Here is a 23,886-nt window from a genome sequence, read left to right on the forward strand (position 1 = left end):
GGCAGAAGCCAGCAGAGAGCAGGAGGGAGGTGAGGGACAGGTCGGGGGCACAAACCAGGAGCCAGTAGTTGAGAAAGATAGGAACTTGGGTACCAATGGGTGTTCAGGTGAGATAAACATGGCCCAGAGGCAGGAAGGAGTGAGGAAAATATTGGACAGAAAGGGTGTAGAAAGGCGGGAACAGCTGCCCTGAACCAAGCGGTTCCTGTTGAGAACACAGCTCCTTCCTTGCCTCAGCCTGTGTGAGATCTCTGGCCGTCCCACTTCCTACCTTCAACACAGAACCAACTTGCTATCCCAAGTCCTGAAAAATCTGTGGCAGGTGTGTCTCAGCACACCAGCTCCTAAGTGACCACTTCTGCCTGGCCAGCCCGCTTGCCCACGTTGGCTTCACTCACCCTCTACCAGCAGCCGAGTGTGGGCGCTGTCCTGGCCGGCCTGGCAGCAGTAGGTGCCCTGGTCCTCAGGTCGCACGTCACGGATGACCAGGCTGTGGGTGGGGCCATGGCTGCGCAGCTCATACTTGTCTCCCGGGCACAGCTCAACCCCTTCCCGCAACCAGCACACGTGGCCCCCGGAGCGGGACACAGTCACCTCCAGCACCGCCCGGCGGCCCACCAGAACGGTCTTCTCGCGAGGCGGGCGGCGGCACATCTGGAGAGGCAGTGCTGGGAGTGGAGGACGAGGACTTAAGTTAATAGGGACACGCAGGACCCCCAGGAGGAGACACGCATCTTCCCTCCCCTTGAGGCCTCCACTCCTAGTCTCAGATCTCTATGCCACGGGCCCCTTCCTCTGTTTCCTCAACCCAAAGTCTCCTCCTCCCCAGGAAACGCACTTCCCTCTGTGACCCACCCCAGGAGAGCCCCTCGAGGAAGGTGGGTGGGGGAGGCAGCGTTCCCAGGACCAGCCGCCAGCCTGCCTGCCCCAGGGAAGGTGATGCCCTCTCCAGACCGCCCCGCCGCAGTCGCTTACCCTCCACCTCCAACTCAGCCACGGACTGGGCGTGCCCCGCCTGGAAGCGGACCTCACCGGCGTCCTCCGCGCGCAGCTCACTCAGCACCAGAATATGTTTCTTCCCTGAGGATGAGGGGGGCGCTCGCGAGGCCATCTCTGGGAAGGGTTCGGGGTTGAGGGTGGGGTGGGAGTAGGTCTCCGGGTCGATTCGGACGCGATAAATGTGCGCTAGGGTCGGCGGAATTGGGATACCAAGAGGGAAGAGGAGCGGGCTAGGACCAAGGGCTCAGAGCTGGGGGAAGCGGAGAGACAGGGACCCAGCTCTTTGGACCATGGGGCGGGGCCCGTTCGAGCTGGGGGTGGGGCTTATCCGAGTGGGGCGGGGTCTATGTGAGCGGGGGGCGGGGCAGCGAGTGACCAGGGTAGAAAGTCGGCCAGACCTTCCTGTCGGATGCGGACGCGGCCTCCGGGTCTTAGTGGGCGGCCTCCGAGCGACCAGCTCCCGGGGGTCTCGACTTCTGACACGGTGCACTCGAACGTGGCGCCGTCGCCTTCGCGGGCGCTCACCGGCCGGAGCTCGGAGAGCACGGATACCACGCGCTCTGGGGCGGAGCCGTGGACGTGAGGCGGGGCGAGGCGGGGGGGGGGCACTCGCCCCTGCCCCCGCCCCCTGCCCCGCCCCGCCCCTCTCCCGAGAAGCACCCAGGTCAGACCCAGGGAAAGGCGGATCTGCAGTCCCCGAGCCCACGGCAGTGCCTGGCCCCAGCAGCGCCCGGTACCCACCGCGCACGGTCAGGCGGACGGGGCCGGCGCGAGCCGTCCCCACCGTGCAGCTGTAGGTCCCGGCATCCAAGGGGCAGCAGCGCCGCAGCTGGAGAAGGCGCCGCGTGCCCAGGGCCTGGATCCTGAGCCGAGGGCTGGGGACGAGCTGGCGCCCGTCCTAGGGGTGGGAGTGGCAAGAGGATCGGGATGAACTCAGCCGGGCACCAGCAGCCGCAGCCCTGGGTGGCGGCGGTTCCCTCCGTTGATGCCAAGCAGTTTTGAGGCTTGTTTATGTTTGTCTGTATCCCCAGGTTGAGGTGGGGCCGTCCTGCGCCTGCGAGCCGCACTAGGAACCTTATTGAGAAGGTGTCGCCCTTTTGGGGACATTAGGGCTGAGCAGTGGCTCCACAGGAGCAGGAAGCCCAGGGTCTTGTACCAATCACATTGGCCATGGGCGTGGATTCTGGAATTAGGCAAACCTGGATTCAAATATGGGCTCTGCCCCTTTTGTTTTCCCATGGGCATTGCTTCACCCCACCCCCCCACCCCCCCAGCTCCAGTCTCCTTGTAGATAACAAGGCCTACCTGAAAGGGTTGTTGTCAAGATTAAAGGATTAAATATCAAGTAAATCTGAGCACAGTGCCAGGCACATCTGTTCAGTATTAGTTTGGGACATTATTACTATTGTTAGATGCCAAGGTGGGCTGTGCTGGGGCTGGGCTCTGACCTTCTCCCAGGTAACATCAGCCAAGGCCTGGGAAAGCTCGCACTCGAATGTAGCTGTGTCGCCCTCGGTCACCTCTAGGTCCCGTGGCACCTGCACAATGGTCACTGGGGCCTCTGGGAGTGTGAAGAGGAGGACAGGGCAAAGGGAGCAGCGGTAAGGGCAGGATGAGGACCTGGCTTGCAGGGTCAAGGACGAAAACACACACAGGCACAAGGGTTAGTGATGGACACATTTAGGCAAGGTGATCAGTGGAGGTCACTAGTGAGTGGGGGATGTGCTGGAACAAATGGTCCATGGGGGATGCTGGTCCGTGGAAGACACATGGGGTTACAGGGGTCAATGGGGCAGGAGTGGCCAGCAGGCAGTCACACTGTACGGTGGTCAGTGTGGGACATACTGGTGCTGGAGGAGCATGGAGAGAACCAGAGCAGAGATGCCAGTGGAGTCACCCATAGACATTGTCAGTGGGGGCCACATTTGGCTGGAATGAACAGGAGACACTAGACAATGGGGCACAATGGATTCAGAGTAGCAATGGGGGGACCCTAGAGCAGGTGTGATCAATGGGGAGTACACTGGGCTAGAAGCAAAAATGGGGGACACTGAAGCAGAGTTGCTAATAGACTCGTCCTTAGGCACAGAGGATCATTTGGACTTGAGTGGTCAGAAGGGCATACTCAAGTAGGCAGACAGGGGCACAGCAGGCGGGTGTGGTTAGTGGGGTCACTCTCAGAGTGGTCAGTAGGGCCATGGTCAGGTAGGCAGACAACAGGGACCACACTGGCACAGGCATGCTCACAGTGGCACAGTCCACTGTGGTTTGCAGGGACTGGAGGGCCAGTGGAGCCACGCTGGATCATACTGGTCAGAGGAGTGACACTCAGGCAGGGCAGTCACTGGGGCCACACAGGGCCAAAGACCCAGGGGAGTCACACTCTGGCAGAGAGGTCAGTGAGGGGCACACTGGGATAGGCATGGTCAGTGGGGGCCACACAGGTAGTAGGATCAGTAGTCACACCCAGGGTGGTCAGCAGGCAGGTGGCGGTCGGAGGCCGCACCTCTCACAGTGAGTCTGGCTGCACAGCGCAAGGAGTCCGCAGTGAAGGAGATGCAGCCTGAGTCAGCCAGGCCCAAGCCACTGAGTTCCAAGTGGTGAGTGTGGCCCTCTGTGTGAATGTGGCACTGGGGTCCCGGGTGCAGCCGGACTCCACCCCGGGCCCATTCCCCCATCACACCCTCCTGGGACAGCTCCAGCTGGAAGGTGGCGCTGCCCCCTTCGAAGATGGTCACATCCTCCAGGGGCCGCAACACCCTTAGCTGCCTTGCTGGTGGGGGGAGACAGGAAGAGGAGAATGAGGGCACACCCCTTTGCCCTACCTGTACCACTCCTAATGCCCAACCTCGTAAGGGCCTATCAAATGAAGCACAGAACCAGGATGCAGGAAGAAGGGAGTACAGCCCACTGGACGTGGAGGGGAGAGAGGAGCTTATTGGGGTTAGGAGAGGGGACACACAAAGGGGGTGAAGTGTTAGAAGGTTGAGGATTCCAGGTGAGGGGTGCTGTGACCCTCAGAAGAAGCACAGAATTGGGAGTCAGACATACCAAGATTGAACTTTAGCTCTGCCTCATAGTTTGTGTACTGTGTGACCTTTGACAAACTGTTTGACCTCTCTGGGCCTTAGTTTCCCCAATTATACAAGGTAAATAGCATTAAGACATGGGTTTATTGTGATTAAAGGAATGAAATAAATTAGAAGAGAATCTGTATCACCACAAGAACCATTTACCAAACGCTATGTGGACATTTTTCACATTATCTCATTGAATATTACCCAAGACTCTTGAAGTAGGGATCAGCCTTATTTTTCAGGAGATTTGGCTGCGAGTGATTAAGTAATTTGCATGAGGTCACACAGTTAATAGAGGGCTTGAGCTTGGGGGATAGGGGTGCTGTTTGCCAGCCATCCCTGCTTCTGAAATGGGCTCGTGTATCCTGGGGCCATGTGACTAAAGGATAAACACTGCAAGTCTTTCTGGGAGGTGACAGTTATGTTTATCGCAAACCCAACTTGGACATATGAAATGGAATGCAAAATCCACGTGGATTTCTAAGGTAAACAGAAAAGTAGAAAAATAAAGTTTGCTTTGCGCAGGCCATTTCAGGTCACACTCCTGGAGGTCAGCCAGGGCTGACATGCCTCCATGGTGACAGGTACTTTGGTGGGGGTCTAAGGGGCCCTGGGCCAGCCAGGGAAGGCTGTGCCACAGGGCGGGCAATTTGTTAGGAGAGGACGGGGCACTCACGCCTTACGCTGAGCCTGGCCAGGGTGCGATCGTGGTGGCTCTCGCAGCCGTAGGTGCCCTGGTCAGCCAGTACAACGCCGTGGATGAAGAGGCGGTAGATGTGGCCATTCTGGGTCACAGACAGGCGAGGGTCGCAGGGTAGGGGCTCCCCACCTCGAACCCAGCGTACGGTCCCTTCTGCACCCACTCGGCCCGTCTCCACTTCAAGGCACACGTCCTGGCCTTCCTCCACCCGCACATCCTGCAGCCGCCGAAGGAACAGCAGTTCTGTTTCTGGGGAGGGGGGGGAGGGGCCATGGAGCCTGGAGGGGCCTGCAGGCGGACCCCCTGCTCCACCTCAGTGGTTTGTCCCTGAGACAAGGGCAAGGCTGCTAGGGCCAGGGCTGGGAGAACAGGTACAGGGCACAAGTCTGTTCATCTCCATCGGGACCAAACCTCGAATATGGAGCCGAGCACTTGTTGCTGTGCCCCCTGCTTGGGCAGTCACAGTCCCTGCGTCCTTCAGCTGGCATCCTCGCACGGTCAGTGTGCGGCTTGACCCATTCTGGGCTATGTCTAGCCCGGGTCCTGGAGCGACAACGGCCCCATTGCGCAGCCAGGTGACGTCGGCATCTGGAGGGGAGACTTCACACCGAAATGTGGCATCATCGCCCTCATGGACAGTTAGGGGTGTCAGCTCCGAGACCAGCTTAACCGGTGGTGGTTCTGGTGGGGAGTAGTCAGGCAGTGAGGTGGGCTGCGCCTTTGCCCCTCCCTCCTTTCCAACCCCTCCAGAGGGTAGAGGCCTCACGCCATTATTTAACAGACCTTCCTTGAGGCCTACTGTGTGCCAGCCACAGGGATGTCCCAAAGGACTAGACAGATGCCAGCTCCTCTCAATCCTGGCCTGGTACCTCACCTCTCTGACTCCCTAATATAATAATTCATTTACCATGGACCCTATTTATCTCATTTAACTGTCACAGTAGCCCTATGAGACAAGCACTGTGCCCCCACTTCAGAGCTGGGACTCAGAGAAGTTAAGCAGCTTGCCAGCGTCACACAGCTACTGAGAAGCAGAATCCACATTGGAACCTGGGTGAGTCCCTCCACAGCCCCTGCTTTTTTAACCACTGGGCTATGCCTCCTCCTATTTGAGGGTTTCTGGACAAGGGGGCCCTGGGCCCCTATCCAAGGAGCAGTTGTACATGAATTAGTTGGAGCCAGAGGCAGCAAGGGGGGGTGGGGACTGAGGGGTCCCAGAATGTTGGTGATGGGGTGGACCTCGGAGGAGCCAGGGCCCAAAGGGTGCAAGGGGTGCACTCTTACCTTCCACGCTGACAAGGAAGATGCGGCTGTCATGGGGTGCGTCGCACAGGTACTCCCCAGCATCTCCGCTCCGCGCCCCCCGCACCCGCAGCACATGCCTTGCCCCGGCCTGCTCCAGCTGCACCCGTCCCTGGCTGGCCAGTCGCTCCCCGTCCTTGTACCAGCGCACAGCACCCCCAGACCCAGAGAGGTGCACCACCAGCTCTAGGTCCCTGCCTGGGGTGCTGCGTACTCTTGTCTGGGCCGCCTCAGGGGCCACCACCCGCACGGGGGGCTCTGTGGGGGCAGAGCTTCGGATCACTGGGGGGAAGTGGCTCAAGGGCTATATGGAGGGCAGTGGGGGGCAAGATGGGGAACGGTACTAAGAAGGGTGGGACAAGGAGAGTACAAAGCAAGAGAAGCGGGGAAACCCGGAGGTTCCTGCCCGGGCGGTACTCACCAGCGACCTGGACAGTGAAGCTGAGGCTGGGGGCTCCTGGGGCCTCCCGGAACTGACAGGTGTAGAGACCTGCGTGGGCTGGCTCTGCAGCCTGGATGCAGAGGATGCGGCGGGGGCCCTCGGCGTGGAGCTCCAGGCCCTCGCCCTCCTGCACCGGCTTCCCATTGTGACTCCAGAAGACAAGGGCACCAGCCCGGGACAGTTCGCAGCTCAGCATCACCGGCTCCCCGGGGGCCACACAGAGTGGGCTGGGTGCTGCCTCTGGGGCTAGGAACTGGACTGGGGCCTCTGACAGAGAGAGGAGGGGATCAGCTTGGGCTTGCGTCCACCTCCCCCACCTGGGCTGGTGGGGAGCACCTACCAGCCAGGCTGACGTTGAACGTGACCGCTTCATCACGGGTCTCACACACGTACTCCCCAGCATCCTCGGGCTGAGCGCGCGGCAGGGTCAGGGTGCGAGTGGGCCCCTCAGCACCCAGTTGCAGGGCATCTGATGCTTCCACCTCCAGCCCGTCCTTGTACCAGCGCACCTGGGACCCAGCAGGGGCCACCTCGCAGCGCAGCTCCACGCGCCCCGGAATCCCAAACTGCAGGTCCAGGGAGCGGGCTGCTGGGCGCACAATCCTCTCTGGCGGGGCTGGTGGGTGGACACAGAGAGGCACGCCAGGCTCAGCCTCCTCTGCCAGCTTCTCAACTGTCCCCCTTCCCAGTGCAGCTCTTGGGAACGGTACCAGCCACCATCTCTAGGCACCTACTGTGTGCCAGGCGCTGTGCCAAGCACACTGCGGCTCCTTCCTCCCCTACTCCTGACGCTCTGGAGGGTACTGCCCCCGGCTTCATGTTACAGGTGAGGGCTGAGGCCTCTCTGGAGGGAAATGACTCATCCACGGCCACATGAACAGAAAGAGGTAGCCAGATCTGTCTGACCACAAAGCACACCCCTCCTACCTCACCCCCACTTTCTCTCCCCTTTCCCTGCTTTGCCTCCGATGTACTTTTACTACCTGAAAGACCATCTAGTTTACATATTTGTTGTCTGTCTACCCTCACTAGAATGCATGCTCCATGAAGACAGGTTTTTTTACTGATTCATTACTGTATCCATCAGCTTCTAGAACAGTGCCGAGCACATAGTAGTTGCTCGAATAAGTATTGATCAAATAAACGAACGAAGGAGTACTCCTGATTGTTAGGCCCTCTTTCCCAGGCCCTCAGTCAGTGTCCCGACCTGACTGGGGCCATGCAGGGCTCACTGAGGGCTGAGGAGAGGAGGCTGGAGGAGAGGAGGCTGGCGAAGGGGGAAGGCTAGAGGAGGGGGAGGCTGTGTGGGGCAAGAGGGGAGCCCTAAGATGCAGAAAGTGGAGGGTTTGGGTGTCTATCCCTCAACCTCCTGCCTTTCTAGCTCTAGTGTGCCCCAGAGACCACCCACCTGTGACGGTGACAGTGAAGAAGGCTGAGTCATCTCCAGCATCACAAACGAACTCGCCCCCGTCCTTGGGCTGGGCAGCAGGCAGCACCAAGCGACGGCAGGGCCCATCACTCTCTAGCACCAGGGCCTCACTCTCCTCCACCTCCAGCCCATCCTTGTACCAGCGCACCTGGGCGTCTTCCTGCGACAGCTCACACATTAGCACCACACACTCCAAGCTCACGGCGATCAAGGTCACCTCATCCCGGGGGTATAGGATTCGTACGGGGGGCTCTGCAGAGTGGGGGGCAACCACAGGCTATTACAACTTGCTGTCAGCCTCCCTGGAGCCATCTGGCAGCATGAAGTCCCTGTCACCCACAATAATAAGAGTAATGAGGATAATAACAAGGAATCATAGGTCCACAATCTGTTCTCTGAAATCCCTGGGGCCAGAGGTGTGACAGTATCCAGCATGTTTCTGATTGCAGGAGTGGTGCATTTATCACTTGTCACTTACCCACCCCCCTTACCCCCCTGGGGCACCCTCGTAATCAATCACATTAACATTTCTTCAGCGTAACACATAGGTGTTTTCATTCTAAGCAGAATAATTAAGGAGTACAAATAGCTTCACAGCAATTAAGCTCAGGTTTTACTAAAATGACTCTGAATACCAAACTTACAAAAAGCCTTTAGTTTTTGAGATTTTCGGATTTCGGATCTGTGGATAAGGGATCATGAATCTGTAATAGCAAATACTTATATGCCACTTTCTAAGGTCCCAGGAACCGTCCCAGCATTTTACACATTTAAACCTCACAGCGGTCGTAGGAGATGGTAGGTATTGCTTTTTTTTTTTTTTTTTATCCTCACCCGAGGCTATTTTTCCATTTTTTGTACAGATAGAGTGGGAGGGAGAGAGAGGAAGGGAGAGAGAGAGAGAAATATCGACGTGAAGGGACACATCGAGTGGCTGCCACCCGCACGACCAACCAGGGCCGGGGACAAACTGCAACCGAGGTACGTGCCCTTAGCGGGAACCGAACCCGGGTCTCTCTGGACCGCAGGCCGACGCTCTAACCGCTGAGCCAAACCGGCCAGGGCGATGGTAGGTATTGCTTTATCTGTTTTCCAGTTGAGGCAACTGAGGTGCAGAATGATTAAGCAACTTCCTTAAGGCCACAGCTGGCTCCACCTCTTCTAGGGCAGAGGGAAGCACTGCCATCTGTTAAAAGGAGGCTCAGACTCTGCGAGCGGTGGCAGGGATTCTGCATCAAGGCTTGCAGGAACTCATGGTTTTCGCATCTGTGCACAAATTGCCAACACCTGTCTGAGAATTCCCCAGGGACACTGAACGCTGATTCTGGGAGTTCATCTCCAACTGCTCAAAGGTGGTTACTCCTCCACAGGGAGAAAACGATGTCAACATTGGAGGTGACAGCACACTGAGCCAAGGCCTGCCCACATTCCCCTGCACCCTGGGGGTCTCCCAGAATCTTGTCTCCAGGACACTTTACTGCTCCTATAGCATTCGTCCCCCTTGTGGCTGAGCTGGGGAACTGCTAGCTTCTGGGTCTGTTTTTGCAGGGGTGCGAGCATGTGCAGAGGTGCCCACCAGCACACACTCAGCCCTCTGCCTCTGCCAACCACTTTCCTAACTGGCTTTGTTCTGAGTCTAGAGGATGCAGGCTGGTTCTCTGGGACCCAGCAAGGTGGGTTGATTGCAGAGTGCGGCTTCCTGAGGGATGGGGGAGGGTATGAGGGCAGTGGGGTGAGGACTGGGTGGAGCGATGGATCTGGGGTGCCTTCACTGCTGTGGGACCTCAGCGTGGCATCAGACTTGATTCTCCCTGGTCCACAGCTGAGGTGGTGGTGTGTGAATTTCCCCGTGAAGAATCTGAAGTTTTGTGGAAAGGCCAAATGTGGGCTGGCATGTATGCGGCTACAGCCATTATACCTGGCCAGGGCGTGGGGAAGGAGAGCTTGAAGGGACTCACTGCAGGACAAAGCCTCTTTGGCTTTGTGGGCCTGTATATGACAAGCTGCACTATTTGAGTGCAGAGCTGAGGGCCCTGAGCAGCTCAGCCTAGGCTGAGGCATTATTCCTAGGGCAGGGCAGGGCAGGGCAGGGCAGGGCAGGGCAGGGCCGGGCAGGGGCGGGCAATAAAACTGCCAGCAGCCGGGTGATCACTCCAGTGCAACCAGTGGGGTTTTTCTGTACCAACCAGAGCTGCCTAGGCCCTACAACCCCAACACCTCCACACCGCCACACTGTCTCTGGCGCTGAGGGCTGCAGCCCCAAACCTCCCAGAGCTCAATGATCATCACTTCCGTAGTCGTCCTTTGCTTTTCCCACTTTGAACATTCTCCCCCCACTTTCAGCCCAAACCCTGACTCCCACTTAGCTAACTCAGCCCCTGCTCCAAGTATTCATTTTGAAGGCACTTCTTGCCTGCTGACCTGGTTACCAGACCCCAGCCTCGGGCTTTCCTGCCAGGCTGTGAGCTCCCGGGCCGAGTCTGCCTGGGAGCTTTGAGCCTCCAGAGCCCAGCCCGGGAAGCGGAAGCGTGGTGAATGCCTCCGAGGCCCTCCCTGAGGCTCTTGCTCTGCTCTCTAGAGCCCTCTGCTCTCGTCCCTCAGAGCACTTGTCACCAGGTGTCACTGTACATTTATTTGCATGTTTATTGATTTAACACAGGGGTCGCAAACTCAAATGCCCACAGGGGCCAGGAAGTGGCCTGGAGAGAAGCAGGAGGGTGGGACGGGAATGTGGGACAGGAATGTGGCCCCGGTTACGGGGCAGCTGCTACTCCGCGCCAGCTGTTCGTCGCCATGGGGGGAAGCGGGACCAGAGCCGCCGGGTCTTCGGCTTTTTCAAGAGGACGCATAACTCCGGATTGTTATTTGAACTGTCCTGACTTTGGTAAGACTCTGCAGGCCAAACAGAACACAGCTGTGGGCTGCGTGCGGCACTGGGGACTGCTCGTGTGCGACCCCTGGGTAACAGGTGCTGCCCAGCTAGACTGGCAGCTGTCTGAGAACAGGGGTTGGATCTGTGCTTTGCACCAGTTACCCACCTGGCACATAGAAAGTGCTCAGTAAAGGAGACTGTGGACCACACTATTCCTTCCTGGCCTTGGGCGCAGAATGAGGGGGCGGCTGTTCACTTGAATATGGGCCCTGGGCTCTTCTTGACAAGGGACCCTGGCACATGCATCCACAGCACCCCTCCCCCCACTCAGTGTGCTAGCTAGAAGCTATGGGGCCAGCTTCTCCAAGGGCTCAGGACTGTCCTCCGGTGACCCCGGGCAGTGGGGATGGGTCCACACCTGTGACAGTGACGGTGAAGGAGGCTGACTCGTCATCGATTTCACACAAGTACTCGCCGGAGTCCTCGAGCTGGACGGCAGGCAGCACCAAGCGGCGGATGGTGTCCTCCTTCTGCAGGAGCAGCGCGGGACTCTCCACCACCTCCTCCCCGTCCTTGGTCCAGCGCACCTCGGCCCAGGGCCGGCACAGCTCGCAGGTCAGCACCACGCGCTCCAGGCGCACAGCTGCCACGTACACTTTGCCGCTGGGGTACACGATCCACGAGGAGACGTCTGGAGGACAGGGACAGCGTGGCCGGGTGTCGGGCTGGGGTCAATGGGCCTTGCTCGCCTGCCTGACCCATGCCCGCTCCCTACACCTAGAAAGTGCGCCACATATTGAACAGCTGGGCCCTCCCTCAGATAGTGTCTCAGCTGCTCAGAGCTGAGACCAGTCACCAAAGCACATCCAAGGCAGAGTGGCAGTCTCAGCCGTAGCACGTGCCACATTCTCTGGGTTGGGACAGGGACGGTACGAAGGGTGGGACCTGGGAGGAGGGTTGGTGCCCAGATGCAGCTGGGGTCTTCTGAAGGACTCAGATCTTCTGACCCCTCTAGTGACCGCCTGCCCTGAACCCTGCCCCACGGTACCACTGCCTTCCCTCAAGTTCCCCTTAGCCGGGTCTTCAGGAGAATGGAGGAGGCAGCGCTTCCCTGTAACTCACGGAGCTATGACCAGAGTGTTTATGACGATGAATTTCCTGCAATGACTGAACCTCAGGGTGCAGACCACGGGTAGGCATGTGATCAGCTGGACCCCTACCTGTGATGGTAACAGTGAAGTAGGCGCGCTCGTCTCCAGCGACGCACTGAAACTCGCCCCCATCGGAGGGCTGGGCGGCAGGCAGCACCAGGCGGTGGTGGGGTCCTTCGTCCTCCAGCACCATGATGTCGCTCTCCTCTACCTCCTGCCCATCCTTGTACCAGTGCACAGGGGCGTCCTCTCGGTCCACCTCACAGGTCAGCATGACGCACTCAGAGGTTATGGCATGCACGAACACGTGCTCCCGGGGGTCCAGGATGTGCACTGGGGGGTCTGGGTGGGAGCAGAGACAGGGTCACACAGACACCCCCGACACAGGAGACACGAGTCCATACTGGCTGCCTGACCGTGACAGCCTTCTCTCTGGAGAACGCTGAGAGGTTAAGGCCATGCTGTGCAGGGGGCCCTGGGGTAATGACATGAAAGATCATGTGACACCAGAATGCTATGTGAGTCCCCAGAAGTTCAGAGGGTGGGGACATGGAGTGGGGGAGGCATGGAGGACCTTTGTCTAGGCTGAGAGAAGGTCACTATCATGGGCTTTATCAGGGCCTGGCTGCTGCTGCTTTTACAAAGAAGCTTCTAGTGCACTGGTTCCACGTCGGGCAGGAGGTGGGAATGGCCTAGTGGTGCCACAGTGGGATAGTTTTTCCCCAGAGGCGGTGAGTTCCCTGTTGTTGAGTGCATTCAGGCAAGGGCTACTGGACCTCCTGGCAATGGAGTTGAAACGGGATTTCCACGTAAAGTGAGATGAGTTGGATGAGTGGTCCCAGTCTCTGTACACAATTCTGGCTCTGGCGGTCTGGGGGTCCTGGGCATACGTCCTTAGAGCAAGCTTCCAGGACAGTTCTGAGCAGACAGAACCATTGGACCACTGCACTTAATACTTTGACACTGCCACCTGGGACAGTGGGATACGCAGTCCTGCGTGTGAACCCGGCTGGGTGTTTGCTAGCTATGTAATGGGCAAATCACACAACCTCTCTGAGCCTCGGTTTCTTTGTCTGTGAACTGGAGATATACTGCCTTTCATCTGGTGTATGTACCGTAGTACTTGGTTAGTAGATGCCCAATGAATGTTAGCTCCACACTCCTTCCCTTAGTAGAATTCAGTTCCCCACACCCTAACCCCAGCAGAGGGCATGTAGTCATCAAGTGTGTTGGAGGATGCTGGTGCATGGGAGGATTCAGAAGCAAGTGCAGAGTGATCTGAAAACACATCCCCTGGCCCACCAGGACCTCCCTGGAAGAAGGGTTCCCCCCCAAGCAGGCAGACCAAGAGTCAGTGCTCACATGGCCCCCAGAGTCAGCCTCAGTTGGAGGAACCCAGGCTGTCATGTTTCCTGACCTCGGACGGTGATGCTGAAGAAAGCTGAGACCCCTTCCGTTCTGCACTCAAACTCGCCGCTGTCCCGGACTTCGGCAGCGGGCAAGATCAGACGGTGTTTGCGCCCATCCATCTTCACCACCAGTGACTCACTCTCCTCCACCTTCTGCCCATCCTTGTACCAGCTTGCCGGGAAGTCCACCCGGGAGAGCTCACATGTCAGCACCACCCGCTCCAAGGTCGTGAAGCTCAATGACACCTTGTCCTGGGGGCTCAGGATGTGTACCGGGCTCTCTGTGTAAGGAGAAACTTGGTCACATGCAGGCCCTTGTGGTCTTCTGCCTGGGATAAGCACTCCCTCCCCCTGGTGCATGCGCTCAGTATAGGGGAGGTGGAAATATCAGGTCAGACAACTGCTGTTCACACATTTGTTGGAGTTTTAACAATTGGTTTGGGCTTACACACCAATTCTCTTTTTAAATCCTCACCTGAGGATATTTTTCCACTTATCTCCAGAGGGAGGGAGGGAGGAATAGAGAGAGAGAGAAACATTGATGTGAGAAAGACACAACTGATTGCCTCCCGCACAGCCGGGGGCGAACTGCAACCGAGGTACATGCGTGCCCTTGACCAGAATCGAACCTGTAACCCTTTGGTCCGCGGGCCGATGCTCTAATTCCTAAGAGCAATGGTTTTAGTGTGCAGAAGGATTCCTAGGGAGCCTGCTAAAATGCAGATTCTTAGGCACCCCCCCAGTCGTAGAAGAGCCAGGGAACCTGCATTGTAACAGCCCTCCAGATGACGCTGATGTGGGTGATCCCGGGTCGCATTTTGGAAACGCTGCTCTGGCTGCTAATTCTTTCCTACTCTGCCCGCTTTCTGGGATGCTGGAAGCTGACTGCCTCAAGGCCCTGTGTCTGGGTGCTGAGGAATTCCTTGATTGGCTTTACAATCCCCAGTGAGTTCCCTGAACTTTCAGACCCACCGACTGTCTCCCTCAGGGCACTGCATCCCCCTCCTTCCCTGTCTCCACAGTGGCAGAGTATGATTCCGGAGCCAGACTGCCTGGTTCATTATCCAGCATCACCACTCATTAGCTCTGTGACTTTCTTTGGCCAAGTCACTTAACCTCTCTGTGCCTCAGTTTCCCCACCTGTAAAATGCGGTAACAGAAGTACCTACCCCTTTCTAGGGCTGTTGAGAGCATTGTGTTAATATATGTAAAGTGATTAGGGCTGTGCCTGGCACATAGGAAGTGGCTATGACAGCGTCAGCTATTCCATGATAGGGCAGGAAGTTAGGGGCCTAGGGGCCTAGGGACCTAGGGGCCAGAGTCTGTGTCTCTGAGATGACTAACACGACAGAATTCTGTAAACCACAAAGCACTCCAGAGAATTTAGACATGATGCTGATGAATTAACAAGGTGTCCCCTGTACACTGCACGTGGGTTGAAGCCAGCCTTCTGGATCAGAGTCCTCCATCTGAGCCCACCATGGTTACTCCTTACTATCTTGGCCCAGATGTGAGAAGTGGAACAGCATCTGCTTCATTTTGCAAACAGGACTTGTGTCTTGGCCCTATCTGCCTACCGTGGTCCCCACCAGCACCAACCTTGGATGGTGAGGGCAGCTGAATCCTGCACGCCCGGGCAGCTGAAGCCAACCAGGGCCCCACTGTCCTGGTGCTTGACGGCTTTCAGGATAAGTCGGTGCTGCAGGTCATTGTGCTCCACACAGTACCGCAGGGCCCCAGGCTCCACCTGACCCTCCGGCTCAGTACTCTGGAGTTCTTCCCCATTAAGGAACCAGGTGCCCTGGATGATGGTGGAGAGAATAAGGGAGAAGACAGCATCTTCCCCGTCGTATACCTGCACGTCCTTCAGACCTGCCACCAGGCGAGCTGTGGGGACTGAGACAGGGAGAGAGTGCAGCCGTTAGAACCACAGGGGTGACAGAGGACAGAGGTTTGCCGGTGGAAGGCATTTAAGAAGACAGGGACCAACCGCTGCAGAAGGAAGGGGAGGGTGTGACTTGGGGTAGCGCTGCTGACAGGCTGGATCTGGCAGGACCGACTCACCGAGGTGAGCAGACCCCTGGAACACAACGTGAGGACTGCGGCCGTGTTCGCTGACCGTGCAGATGCGGAAGCGGTAGTCACCCTCGGAGGGCACACAGTCTCCTGGCACCTCCACGGCCCCAGCTTTCTCTATGCTGAAGCACTGGACCCAGTCTTCTGAGTCCACCTTCTGCCGCTCCAGCCGGTAGATGAAGGGGGTCTCGGGAGCTGGCTCTGGAGGTTTCCAGGTCAGCAGGACCACGTTCTTGCGGCCTTTGAACATCTCTGCCAACACCGGGGGTCCTGGCGGACTGTGCTTGACGCCTGAGACAAAGGCAGGGTTTGTACTGGAGCCCTGCCCCAGCCTCCCACTGCCCTTCCTCCTAGGTCCACTTTGCCAACCCAGACACTGGCATCTGGTCACCCTCCTGCCCTGGCTCTCCTGTCCAGCCCTTGAGGAGTCTGACCAAGGGCTTTCACGCCCTCACATTTGACTCTCAGAAGAGTGGTGGTACGGGAGTTGCCCAGACTAAAGGTGACCTCGCCAGCATCTTCTCTAGTGACCCCTGGGAGGACCAGGGCATGCATGTGGCCGGAACTGCTCTGGCAGGTGGTTGGCAGGTCCTCCCCATCACGGCTCCAGCGCCCCTCAACCCCAGCCTCTTGAGTCTCCACCAGCAGCACCGCGTTCTCGCCCTCCAGAACGTCGAGCTTCCGGGGCAGCCGCTTCAGGATAGGCCCTGCGATGCGGATGGGAGTCCATCAGCCCGGGGTCAGGGCACCTGTCTGTCTCAGCCTTGGCCTCCTCCCGCTGGCCAGCCGACCTTTGACTGTCACATTGGCCACAGTGCGCACCCGGCCCCGCATCTCGCACAGGTAGACACCGTCGTCATCTGCCTTCAGCCTGTGGATGATGAGGCGCCTGACGGTGCCCTCCTCAATCTGTTCATATTTGCGGCAGGGCAGCAGCCGTTGGTCCTCGCGGAACCAGGCGGTGGGAATGCGGGAGTTGGGTACTTTGCACTCTAGCACGGCAATCCCATTCTCCCGGCCCTCCACGTCCTGCAAGGGCCTCGAGAAGCGGAGGCGAGGCTCTGTGGAGAGGAGAGACCAGAGAAGGCTCTGGAGAGGGCCAGACCAGGGGAGGAACTCCTGGCATCGACTGCCTAAACCCACATTAGCTCATGCCACTTGCTTTTCTCCCAGTGCCAGCAGGCATTGTGGAATCACAGAAAAACCTCCAGAAGGGAAGTCAGAGGGCCTGCATTCTCGTCTGACCCTGACATTAGCCACATCACCTTGAGTAAGACCATATCAGCAATCCTGGGCCTCAGTTTTCTTAGCTGTAAAGTAGGAAAAGGGATGGAAGGGCTTGAACCACATCAGTGATATTCAAACTGTCCCCTGGGGTCCTTCAAAGACACAAATTCTGCAAGGGTCTGAGTTGAATTTCCTTTTTAAAGTACTTTAATTATTTTCAAAACTGCATTTTGCAAACAGAAAGCACGATGCTGGAAACAACCCAGTGGGCTCATCTGGGCTGCTGGAGAAATGTGTGCGTTGTGCATCTCCGGGAAGCTCTGCCGTCCCTCTGGGCTTTTTGTCCTGATAGAGTTTGGCTCCCCTGGCCAGCGTGTGGTGGCATACCCGCGAGGTCACCACTGTGGCACAGGTGCCGCATGCTTGAATGTGTGCCAGGCCGGGCTCAGGAGATTTGCCAACTTTTTTTCCTCCGAGGGAAAAAGTTGGGCAATAACTAGTAAGGATATAATCCTGCAAGTTATGATGGATTCCTATTATGGATAGCTTTAACTTACAGTGTGAGTTTGGGGTGTCTCCCATTTTCTACTTATGAGTATTTATTAGACATTGTTGGTGACACAACTTTGACATATCAATTTCTTCTACTTCACCTTCCTCTCCTTGCAAGCCTGGGGAGAGCAGTCTAATGAAAGAATGGTCAAAAATCGCAAGGCAGTTTTTCTCCTGCAAGTTTACCTTTGGTGTGAATCAGGAGTTACTCAGTGTGAGGCCTGCAGCCAGGCCTTCCCCACAGGGCTCAGAGACCAGACCCAGTAAGGACGGCAAACTCCACTTAAAATGTGTGTATTCAATAAAACAGCCCCCTCGTTCTTACTGATTGGCTTTTTGTTTTTTTTTTTGGTATGTGCCCCTAGCGGGAATCCTACCCGGGACCCTCTGGTCCGCAGGCTGGCGCTCCAAACGCTGAGCCAAACCGGCCAGGGCGTTACTGATTGGCTTTATAAGTACGTTATAAATCTGGACTTAGAAATTTACAGCAACGATCCTTTCCCTCTCTTTTATATTGGGGCCCTAGATGAGATTTCCTTTGGGGGAGGGGACGTAAAATAACAGAGGTTGAAAATCACTGGACTAGAATTCTAGGTCCCTCTCAGTTTGTAAATCAAAGGGCGGTTTTCCACGATCTGCCTCAGATCTACCTGCGGAGTTTGCTAGTAAGTTCCTGGGTACTCTGGAGACCCACTAAATCCGAATCCCTGGGTGAGAGGCGGGCAGGAAATAGGACTTTAATACCCCGCCTCCCCTCCCCCATCTTCTGAGCAGCGCGGGGAACCGAGGGGGGCTGGATTTAGGGGGCCTGGGAGGGGGCGCCGCCATACCTTTGACGTGCAGCTGCACGGCGCTGAGTGTCTGGCCGGCCGAGTTGCGCGCGGCGCACACGTAGAGCCCGCGGTCCTTGGCCTGGCAGTAGAGCACCTTGAGCACGAAGCCGCCGTCGCGGTCGCGGTACATGAGGCGGCGGCGGTCGGGGAGCAGCGGGCGGCCCTCCCAGTGCCACTCGATCTCCGGCTCGGGCTTGCCCATCACGTAGCAGCGAAACTTGGCGTGCTTGCCCTCGTTCACCCAGAAGGTCTTAGGGGCGCACTTGAGCGGCTCCACCACGGGCTTGGGGACCTCGTCGGGGTCCTCGGGCGGGCTCGCGGGAGGCTGGTGCACCTGGAGCAGCGCGCCGGCCTGTGCGTGGCCGTGCGCGTTGCGGGCGTGGCACACGTAGACGCCCGAGTCGGGCAGCCGCACCGCCAGGATGCGCAGCGCCAGGCTTGCGCCCCGGCTGCCCTCCGCGCGGCCCGGCTCGAGCGCGAAGTGACTGCTGTCCCACACTTCGTCCAGGGCCATCCCGTCCTTCTCCCAGGACAGCGTGGGCTCGGGGAGGCCCCCCACCTGGCACGTCAGCACCACCTCCGTCCCCCGAAGCACCCACTGAGACCGGGGCCCCGTCAGGAACACCGGGACGCCCTCCCCGGTCCCGGGGGGCGGCAGCGAGTGCTCGGAGGGCTGGGGCTCGGGCTCGGGGGCCGGCGGCTCCAGTACGGTGACCGCGGCCGCCGCGTAGGCCTCCCCGGCCGTGTTGCGGGCGCGGCACACGTAGACCCCCGCGTCGGTGGGCAGCGCGCCGGTCAGCAACAGGCAGTGCTCGGCACCGTCGGCCGGGAAGCTAAGGCGCTCCGAGGCCGCCAGCTGCTGCCCGCCCTTCTCCCATACGACGATGGGCGGCGGCTCCCCCAGGACCACACACTTGAGCTCGGCCTCGGCGCCACTTACCACCCGCACGGGCCGCGGGAAGCGCAGGAAGCACGGGGGGCTCCCCTGATCGCCCGAACCCGCCTTCATCGCAAGGGCCGCAGACGACCCGCAGCCGCTCGGGGGAAGGGCGGGCGGCGGACGCTCCGAGGCCGGGAGCTGCGGTGGGAGCTCCGGAGGCGGGGGGGATGGGGGAGGGAAGGCGTCTGGGAGTTCGGCGTGGGGATCCGTGGAGCTCTCCCCTGACCGCCCACTCCCACTCGCCTCCTTACCCTCGGCTCGGGGTGTAGCTAGCTGTGCGGCGGCAGCGATTCCCGGGCCGGAGCCCAGAGCTCAAGGGGCAGTCCTTCCTGTTTGCCTTCACAGAGAGGGACCCTGCAGCCTCCCCAGCCAGCGGCCTGGCTTCCTGCTCCCGAGAGTCTCTCTTCCCAGCCCCCTCCCACAGCCTGGGCCTCTTTCCCCTCCTCCCTCCCACCTCCAGCCGCCAGGTCCCCAACCACCCGCCAGGCTTGGGCCTGAGTGTCAGAGGCGCCTGCAGCTGCCAATCCCAAAAATATTCTCTGATGACACAGCTGGAGCACAAGAGCTCAGACTGGCTCCTCCAGGCTAAGTTTAGAGCAGGAGGGACCACCTGCCCCGCACACTACCCCCAGTTCCAGCCCCAGCCTCAGCCCTTCCTCCAACGACCGGCCCGCAACTGCTTGTTTGAAAGGGGCCCCAGAAGGTCTGAGGGGCTGGTGCGTTGTCTCCCTGACAATAATACTTTTAGGAGCTGGCAGACCCCAGTTCCCAGCCTCTTGTCCCACTTGATGTCACTTGTGTGCTGGGTCTGGTACGTGACTGGTGTGTGTGTGTGTGTAGGGGGAAGGGGTTGTGTGTGTGGGTCAGGTCACTTGGGGTGAAAACCCTCCCCAGCACCCTCCCCCACATTCCTGGCGGGAGTGGGAGATAAGGCTCAGGGCCACAGACATCTGCGTCAGAGAGGAGGTCTCAATGCCATAGGCAGGGGCAATTCAGACTGCAGGGCGGGGGAAGGTCTGGGGAAGACTGGTGTGAGAAGGAGAGACAGGGTGGGTGGTGGGATGGGGAGGGGAGAGCGGGGAGGCCCTGGGCAGACCCTGACAAAGGGGCACAGGGCAGGGTGTGGGTTCACCATTGGCAGGGACAGGTGAGCTATGTTGCTCCAGCTGCCACTGGTGCTCCTCTTACTGGTGGCCCCACAGTGGGGGCTTGGCTGCCATGGGCCAGAGCTGGACCGGGAAATTATCCTGGCCAAGGTGAGGGTCCTGTTCCTGGACGCCTTAGGGCCTCCAGCAGTGACCCGTGAAGGTGGGGATCCTGGAGTCAGGCGTCTGCCCCGAAGGCATGCTGTGGGGGGCATCACGCGCAGGGGCTCTGAGCCTGAGGAGGAGGAGGATGTCTCCCAGGCCATCCTTTTCCCGGCTACAGGTAATGAGAATGGAGAACTGGTGATGTTAGTATATAGCAGCGTGGGATTGGAAGGTAGGCAGATTTGCCGTTCTACTGGCTTTGCAACAATGGGCCAATTACTAAACCTCCCTGAGTCTCTGTCTCCTGTTCTATGAGACGGGCACTAATGCCTACCTCTCAGGATTCAGGGAGATGGTGTATTCAGAGTGCACAGCTCATAGGAGGGATTGGGGGATTTTTGCCTGGGGTGCCAGGGGTCTCTAGAGACATGTCTAGGTGCGGGCCCCTTTCTGCCACCTTTCCTCCTATCTCTGCTTTTGCTCCCTGCTCCCAACCTTGTTTCTTTAGCCCCATGTAGCTGAGACCTGAGAAGACATAAGGGATGCAGGAGAGAAGTTAGTTGGGAAACTTTTCTGTTTACAGTTCCCAAGATGAAACTTAGCCCATCTCCTCTTGAATTCCCTTCTCACTTCCCGTTGTTCCACTAACTCAATGAGGAATGGCCTCCTCTGGGTGGGCTTTCTTGTAAACTGGCCCATCCGGCCTCCCTGCCCTTCAGTCCCCAGGCAGCACAGTGACTACAAGTGTGGCTTTGGGACCCCAGCTTGGCCACTTATCCTCACCCGAGAATATTTTTCCATTTTTTGTACAGATAGAGTGGGAAGGAGAGAGAGGAAGAGAGAGAGAGAGAAACATCGACGTGAAGGGACACATCGAGTGGCTGCCACCCGCACGACCAACCAGGGCCGGGGACAAACTGCAACCGAAGTACGTGCCCTTAGCGGGAACCGAACCCGGGTCTCTCCGGACCGCAGGCCGACGCTCTAACCGCTGAGCCAAACTGGCCAGGGCCCAGCTTGGCCACTTAGTAGTTAAATGCCACTTTACCTTTCTAATCCTCAGTTTTTTTATTTGAAAAATGGGTCATTTGTGAAGTTTATAGTGAGATAATCCATTTAACAGTTCAGCCCTCCCTCAGCTGGTGCTGGTTCATGCTTTTTTAGTATAGTCCGTGTACCTGTCAGGGTAAGGATACCAACTGCACTTTCTTAGAAAGCATTGTCCTTTATTCTCAGTTTTATCTTTTCTCCTCTTCTTCCTGCTCTTCCTCCTCCTCCTTTTTGGTGTTAAACTATCTTTATAAAGTGGATTTATTTCAAATAATTTTATCATGCAGTATTTCTGACATGTAAAAAGATATAAAGAATAATATAACAAATGCCTGTGTGCACACCATCCAAGTTGCCCTGTCACACTATCCGATGAACAGAAATTTAAGTTTAACAATTCCAAGTGTTGGTATAGGTAGTGGCAGGGCCTCTTGCAGATTGCTGATGGGACTCTTAATTGGTAAATCCGCTGCAGAGAGAAGTTGGCAGTGTCTCGTATTTTTTAAATCCTTTAGTGATGAGATGACAAATGGGGAGCCTCTGTCAGTCCTCTGAAGACTGGGAAGAGTCCCTGAGTCTGACAGAGCCCTCAGTGGAATGCTTGGCAGGCCACTGAATGGCAGCCACTTCCCTCTTGTCTAGGAGGAGGGGTCCCGGGTTCTGCCGGTCAGGGCTGCCCTCTCTCTCCCCGCTGTTTCCTGCAGGTGCCGGCTGTGAGGATCAGCCAGCTGCGGGAGAGCTGGCCCAGGAGGCTGAGGAGGGCCTCTTCACATACATGTTCCAGCCATCCCAGCACACACGCAGCCGCCAGGTGACTTCAGCCCAGCTGTGGTTCCACACAGGACTGGAGAGGCAGGGCACAGCAGCCTCCAATAGCTCTGGGCCCCTGCTAGGCCTGCTCGCCCTGTCATCTGGGGGTCCCATGGCTGTGCCTATGTCATTGGGCCAGGCACCCCCTCGCTGGGCTGTGCTGCACCTGGCCTCCTCTGCTCTCCCTCTGCTGACCCATCCAGTCCTGGTACTGTTGCTACGCTGTCCTCTCTGTTCCTGCTCAGCTCGACCTGACACCACACCCTTCTTGGTGGCCCGAACTCGGGCCAAGCCACCCAGCGGAGGGGAAAGAGCTCGACGTTCGACTCCCCCGCTGCCCTGGCCTTGGTCTCCGGCTGCACTGCGCCTGCTGCAGAGGCCTCCAGAGGAACCCGCTGCCCACGCCCACTGCCACAGAGCAGCCCTCAACATCTCCTTCCAGGAGCTGGGCTGGGACCGGTGGATTGTACACCCTCCCAGTTTCATCTTCCACTACTGTCATGGTGGCTGTGGGCTGCCCACCCAACCAGACCTGTCGCTGCCGGTCCCTGGATCTCCCCCTACCCCTGTTCAGCCCCTTTCCCTAGTGCCAGGGGCCCAGCCTTGCTGTGCTGCTCTCCCAGGGACCATGAAGTCCCTACGTGTCCGCACCACCTCAGATGGGGGTTACTCTTTCAAGTATGAGACCGTGCCCAATCTTCTCACACAGCACTGTGCTTGCGTCTAAGGGAGTCCTGCTAGCGGTCCAGCCCCCACCATCACCTGCTGGGAAAAAGGGAAGATTTAGAAAATAGTTTTTCCCATGTCCCCCCTCCTTCCAGCCTGAGGACTCCCCTCCCCATCCCAGTCCTGTGACAATAAACAACCCAGTGCATATGATGCATGGACTTGGCATTGCATTCTAGGGCTTCTGATATGATCAGGGTGGTGGGGAGATCTGGTTCCTGGCAGCACGGGATTGTGGGATTTCAGGTTGCTCAGCCTCACTTGACCTTGGAGATCTGGGGTTCAAGCGTTGGATTTGGATGCCTATCTGGTGGGAAGCTACACTTGGGGATGACACAAAGGTGCTCCAAGCTCCTGACACCCACTCTGGAGACAGAACTGGCCCTCATATGTCAATCGGGTTGTCTGCCCTGATACACCTAAAGTCAACTGGAGCACCTACATCTAAGGTGGCCAGAAGCCCCTCCCCTGCCATTCCCTGCCCTAGCTCATGGAGACCTAGCTAAAGGTCAGGTGATTCGTAGACTAGAAGAGATCCTGGCTGGGGACCCCACTAAGACCCATCCAGATCTTGGATTTCTCAGGAACTTGGGTGGGACATAAGGAAAAGGTATGTGAGTTGGCAGTGTCCGGAAGTTGACAAGGGCAGAGAGGAGACAGAAGAATGAAGACTTGAGGATTTGAATTTGCTGAGGGCCCCGGAACTTCCTCAAACCTACCACTGGGTCTTGATGTAGCCTTTCATGAAGCCTGGTTCTTGAAGTCTTTGGCTTTTTTGATGCACAATGTGCATCTTATCTCATCCCAGGATATACTTACCTATTTTTTTAGAGAGAAGGATGGGAGAGAGAAACATCGATCTGAGAGAGAAACAGCAATTGGTTGCCTCCACATGTACCCCGACCAGAGGACTGAACCTGCAACCTGGGTATGCACCCTGACTGGGAATTGAACCTGAAACTTTTTTGGTGCACAGGACAACACTCCAACCAACTGAGCTACATTGACCCTGGCCACCCTGTGTATCTTTTTTTTTTTTTT

The 23,886-nt window shown here is 57.7% G+C and overlaps 2 protein-coding genes across 3 annotated transcripts; one reads left to right on the forward strand and one right to left on the reverse strand.

Annotated features, from left to right (window-relative positions):
* Positions 1 to 376: 376 nt before the first annotated feature.
* OBSL1 (obscurin like cytoskeletal adaptor 1) lies at positions 377 to 19,397 on the reverse strand. Of its 2 annotated transcripts, XM_036254856.1 has the most exons (20): positions 18,067 to 19,397; positions 16,249 to 16,518; positions 15,913 to 16,164; positions 15,446 to 15,748; positions 14,981 to 15,277; positions 13,390 to 13,662; positions 12,042 to 12,314; positions 11,240 to 11,512; positions 7,929 to 8,201; positions 6,861 to 7,136; positions 6,500 to 6,787; positions 6,061 to 6,336; positions 5,188 to 5,457; positions 4,753 to 5,025; positions 3,506 to 3,772; positions 2,448 to 2,560; positions 1,741 to 1,897; positions 1,398 to 1,559; positions 976 to 1,080; positions 377 to 668 (listed from the first exon to the last, which is right to left on the reverse strand). In XM_036254856.1, exons 1-20 carry the CDS (start codon positions 19,076 to 19,078, stop codon positions 391 to 393), a joined length of 5,691 nt encoding a protein of 1,896 aa, XP_036110749.1. In that variant the 5' UTR covers positions 19,079 to 19,397; the 3' UTR covers positions 377 to 390. The 2 variants fall into 2 exon arrangements, with proteins under 2 accessions (XP_036110749.1, XP_036110748.1); XM_036254855.1 differs by lacking the exons at positions 377 to 668; positions 976 to 1,080; positions 1,398 to 1,559; ... (7 more) ...; positions 6,861 to 7,136; positions 7,929 to 8,201 and adding an exon at positions 10,569 to 10,841.
* Positions 19,398 to 20,163: 766 nt separating this feature from the next.
* On the forward strand, positions 20,164 to 22,846 carry INHA (inhibin subunit alpha). The gene is made up of 2 exons (XM_036254910.1): positions 20,164 to 20,437; positions 22,014 to 22,846. The coding sequence occupies exons 1-2, from the start codon at positions 20,164 to 20,166 to the stop codon at positions 22,844 to 22,846; spliced, it is 1,107 nt and encodes a 368-aa protein (XP_036110803.1).
* The last annotated feature ends 1,040 nt before the right edge of the window (positions 22,847 to 23,886 follow it).

Source organism: Molossus molossus, unplaced genomic scaffold, assembly GCF_014108415.1.
Source record: "Molossus molossus isolate mMolMol1 unplaced genomic scaffold, mMolMol1.p scaffold_m16_p_11, whole genome shotgun sequence".
NCBI lineage: Eukaryota > Metazoa > Chordata > Mammalia > Chiroptera > Molossidae > Molossus > Molossus molossus.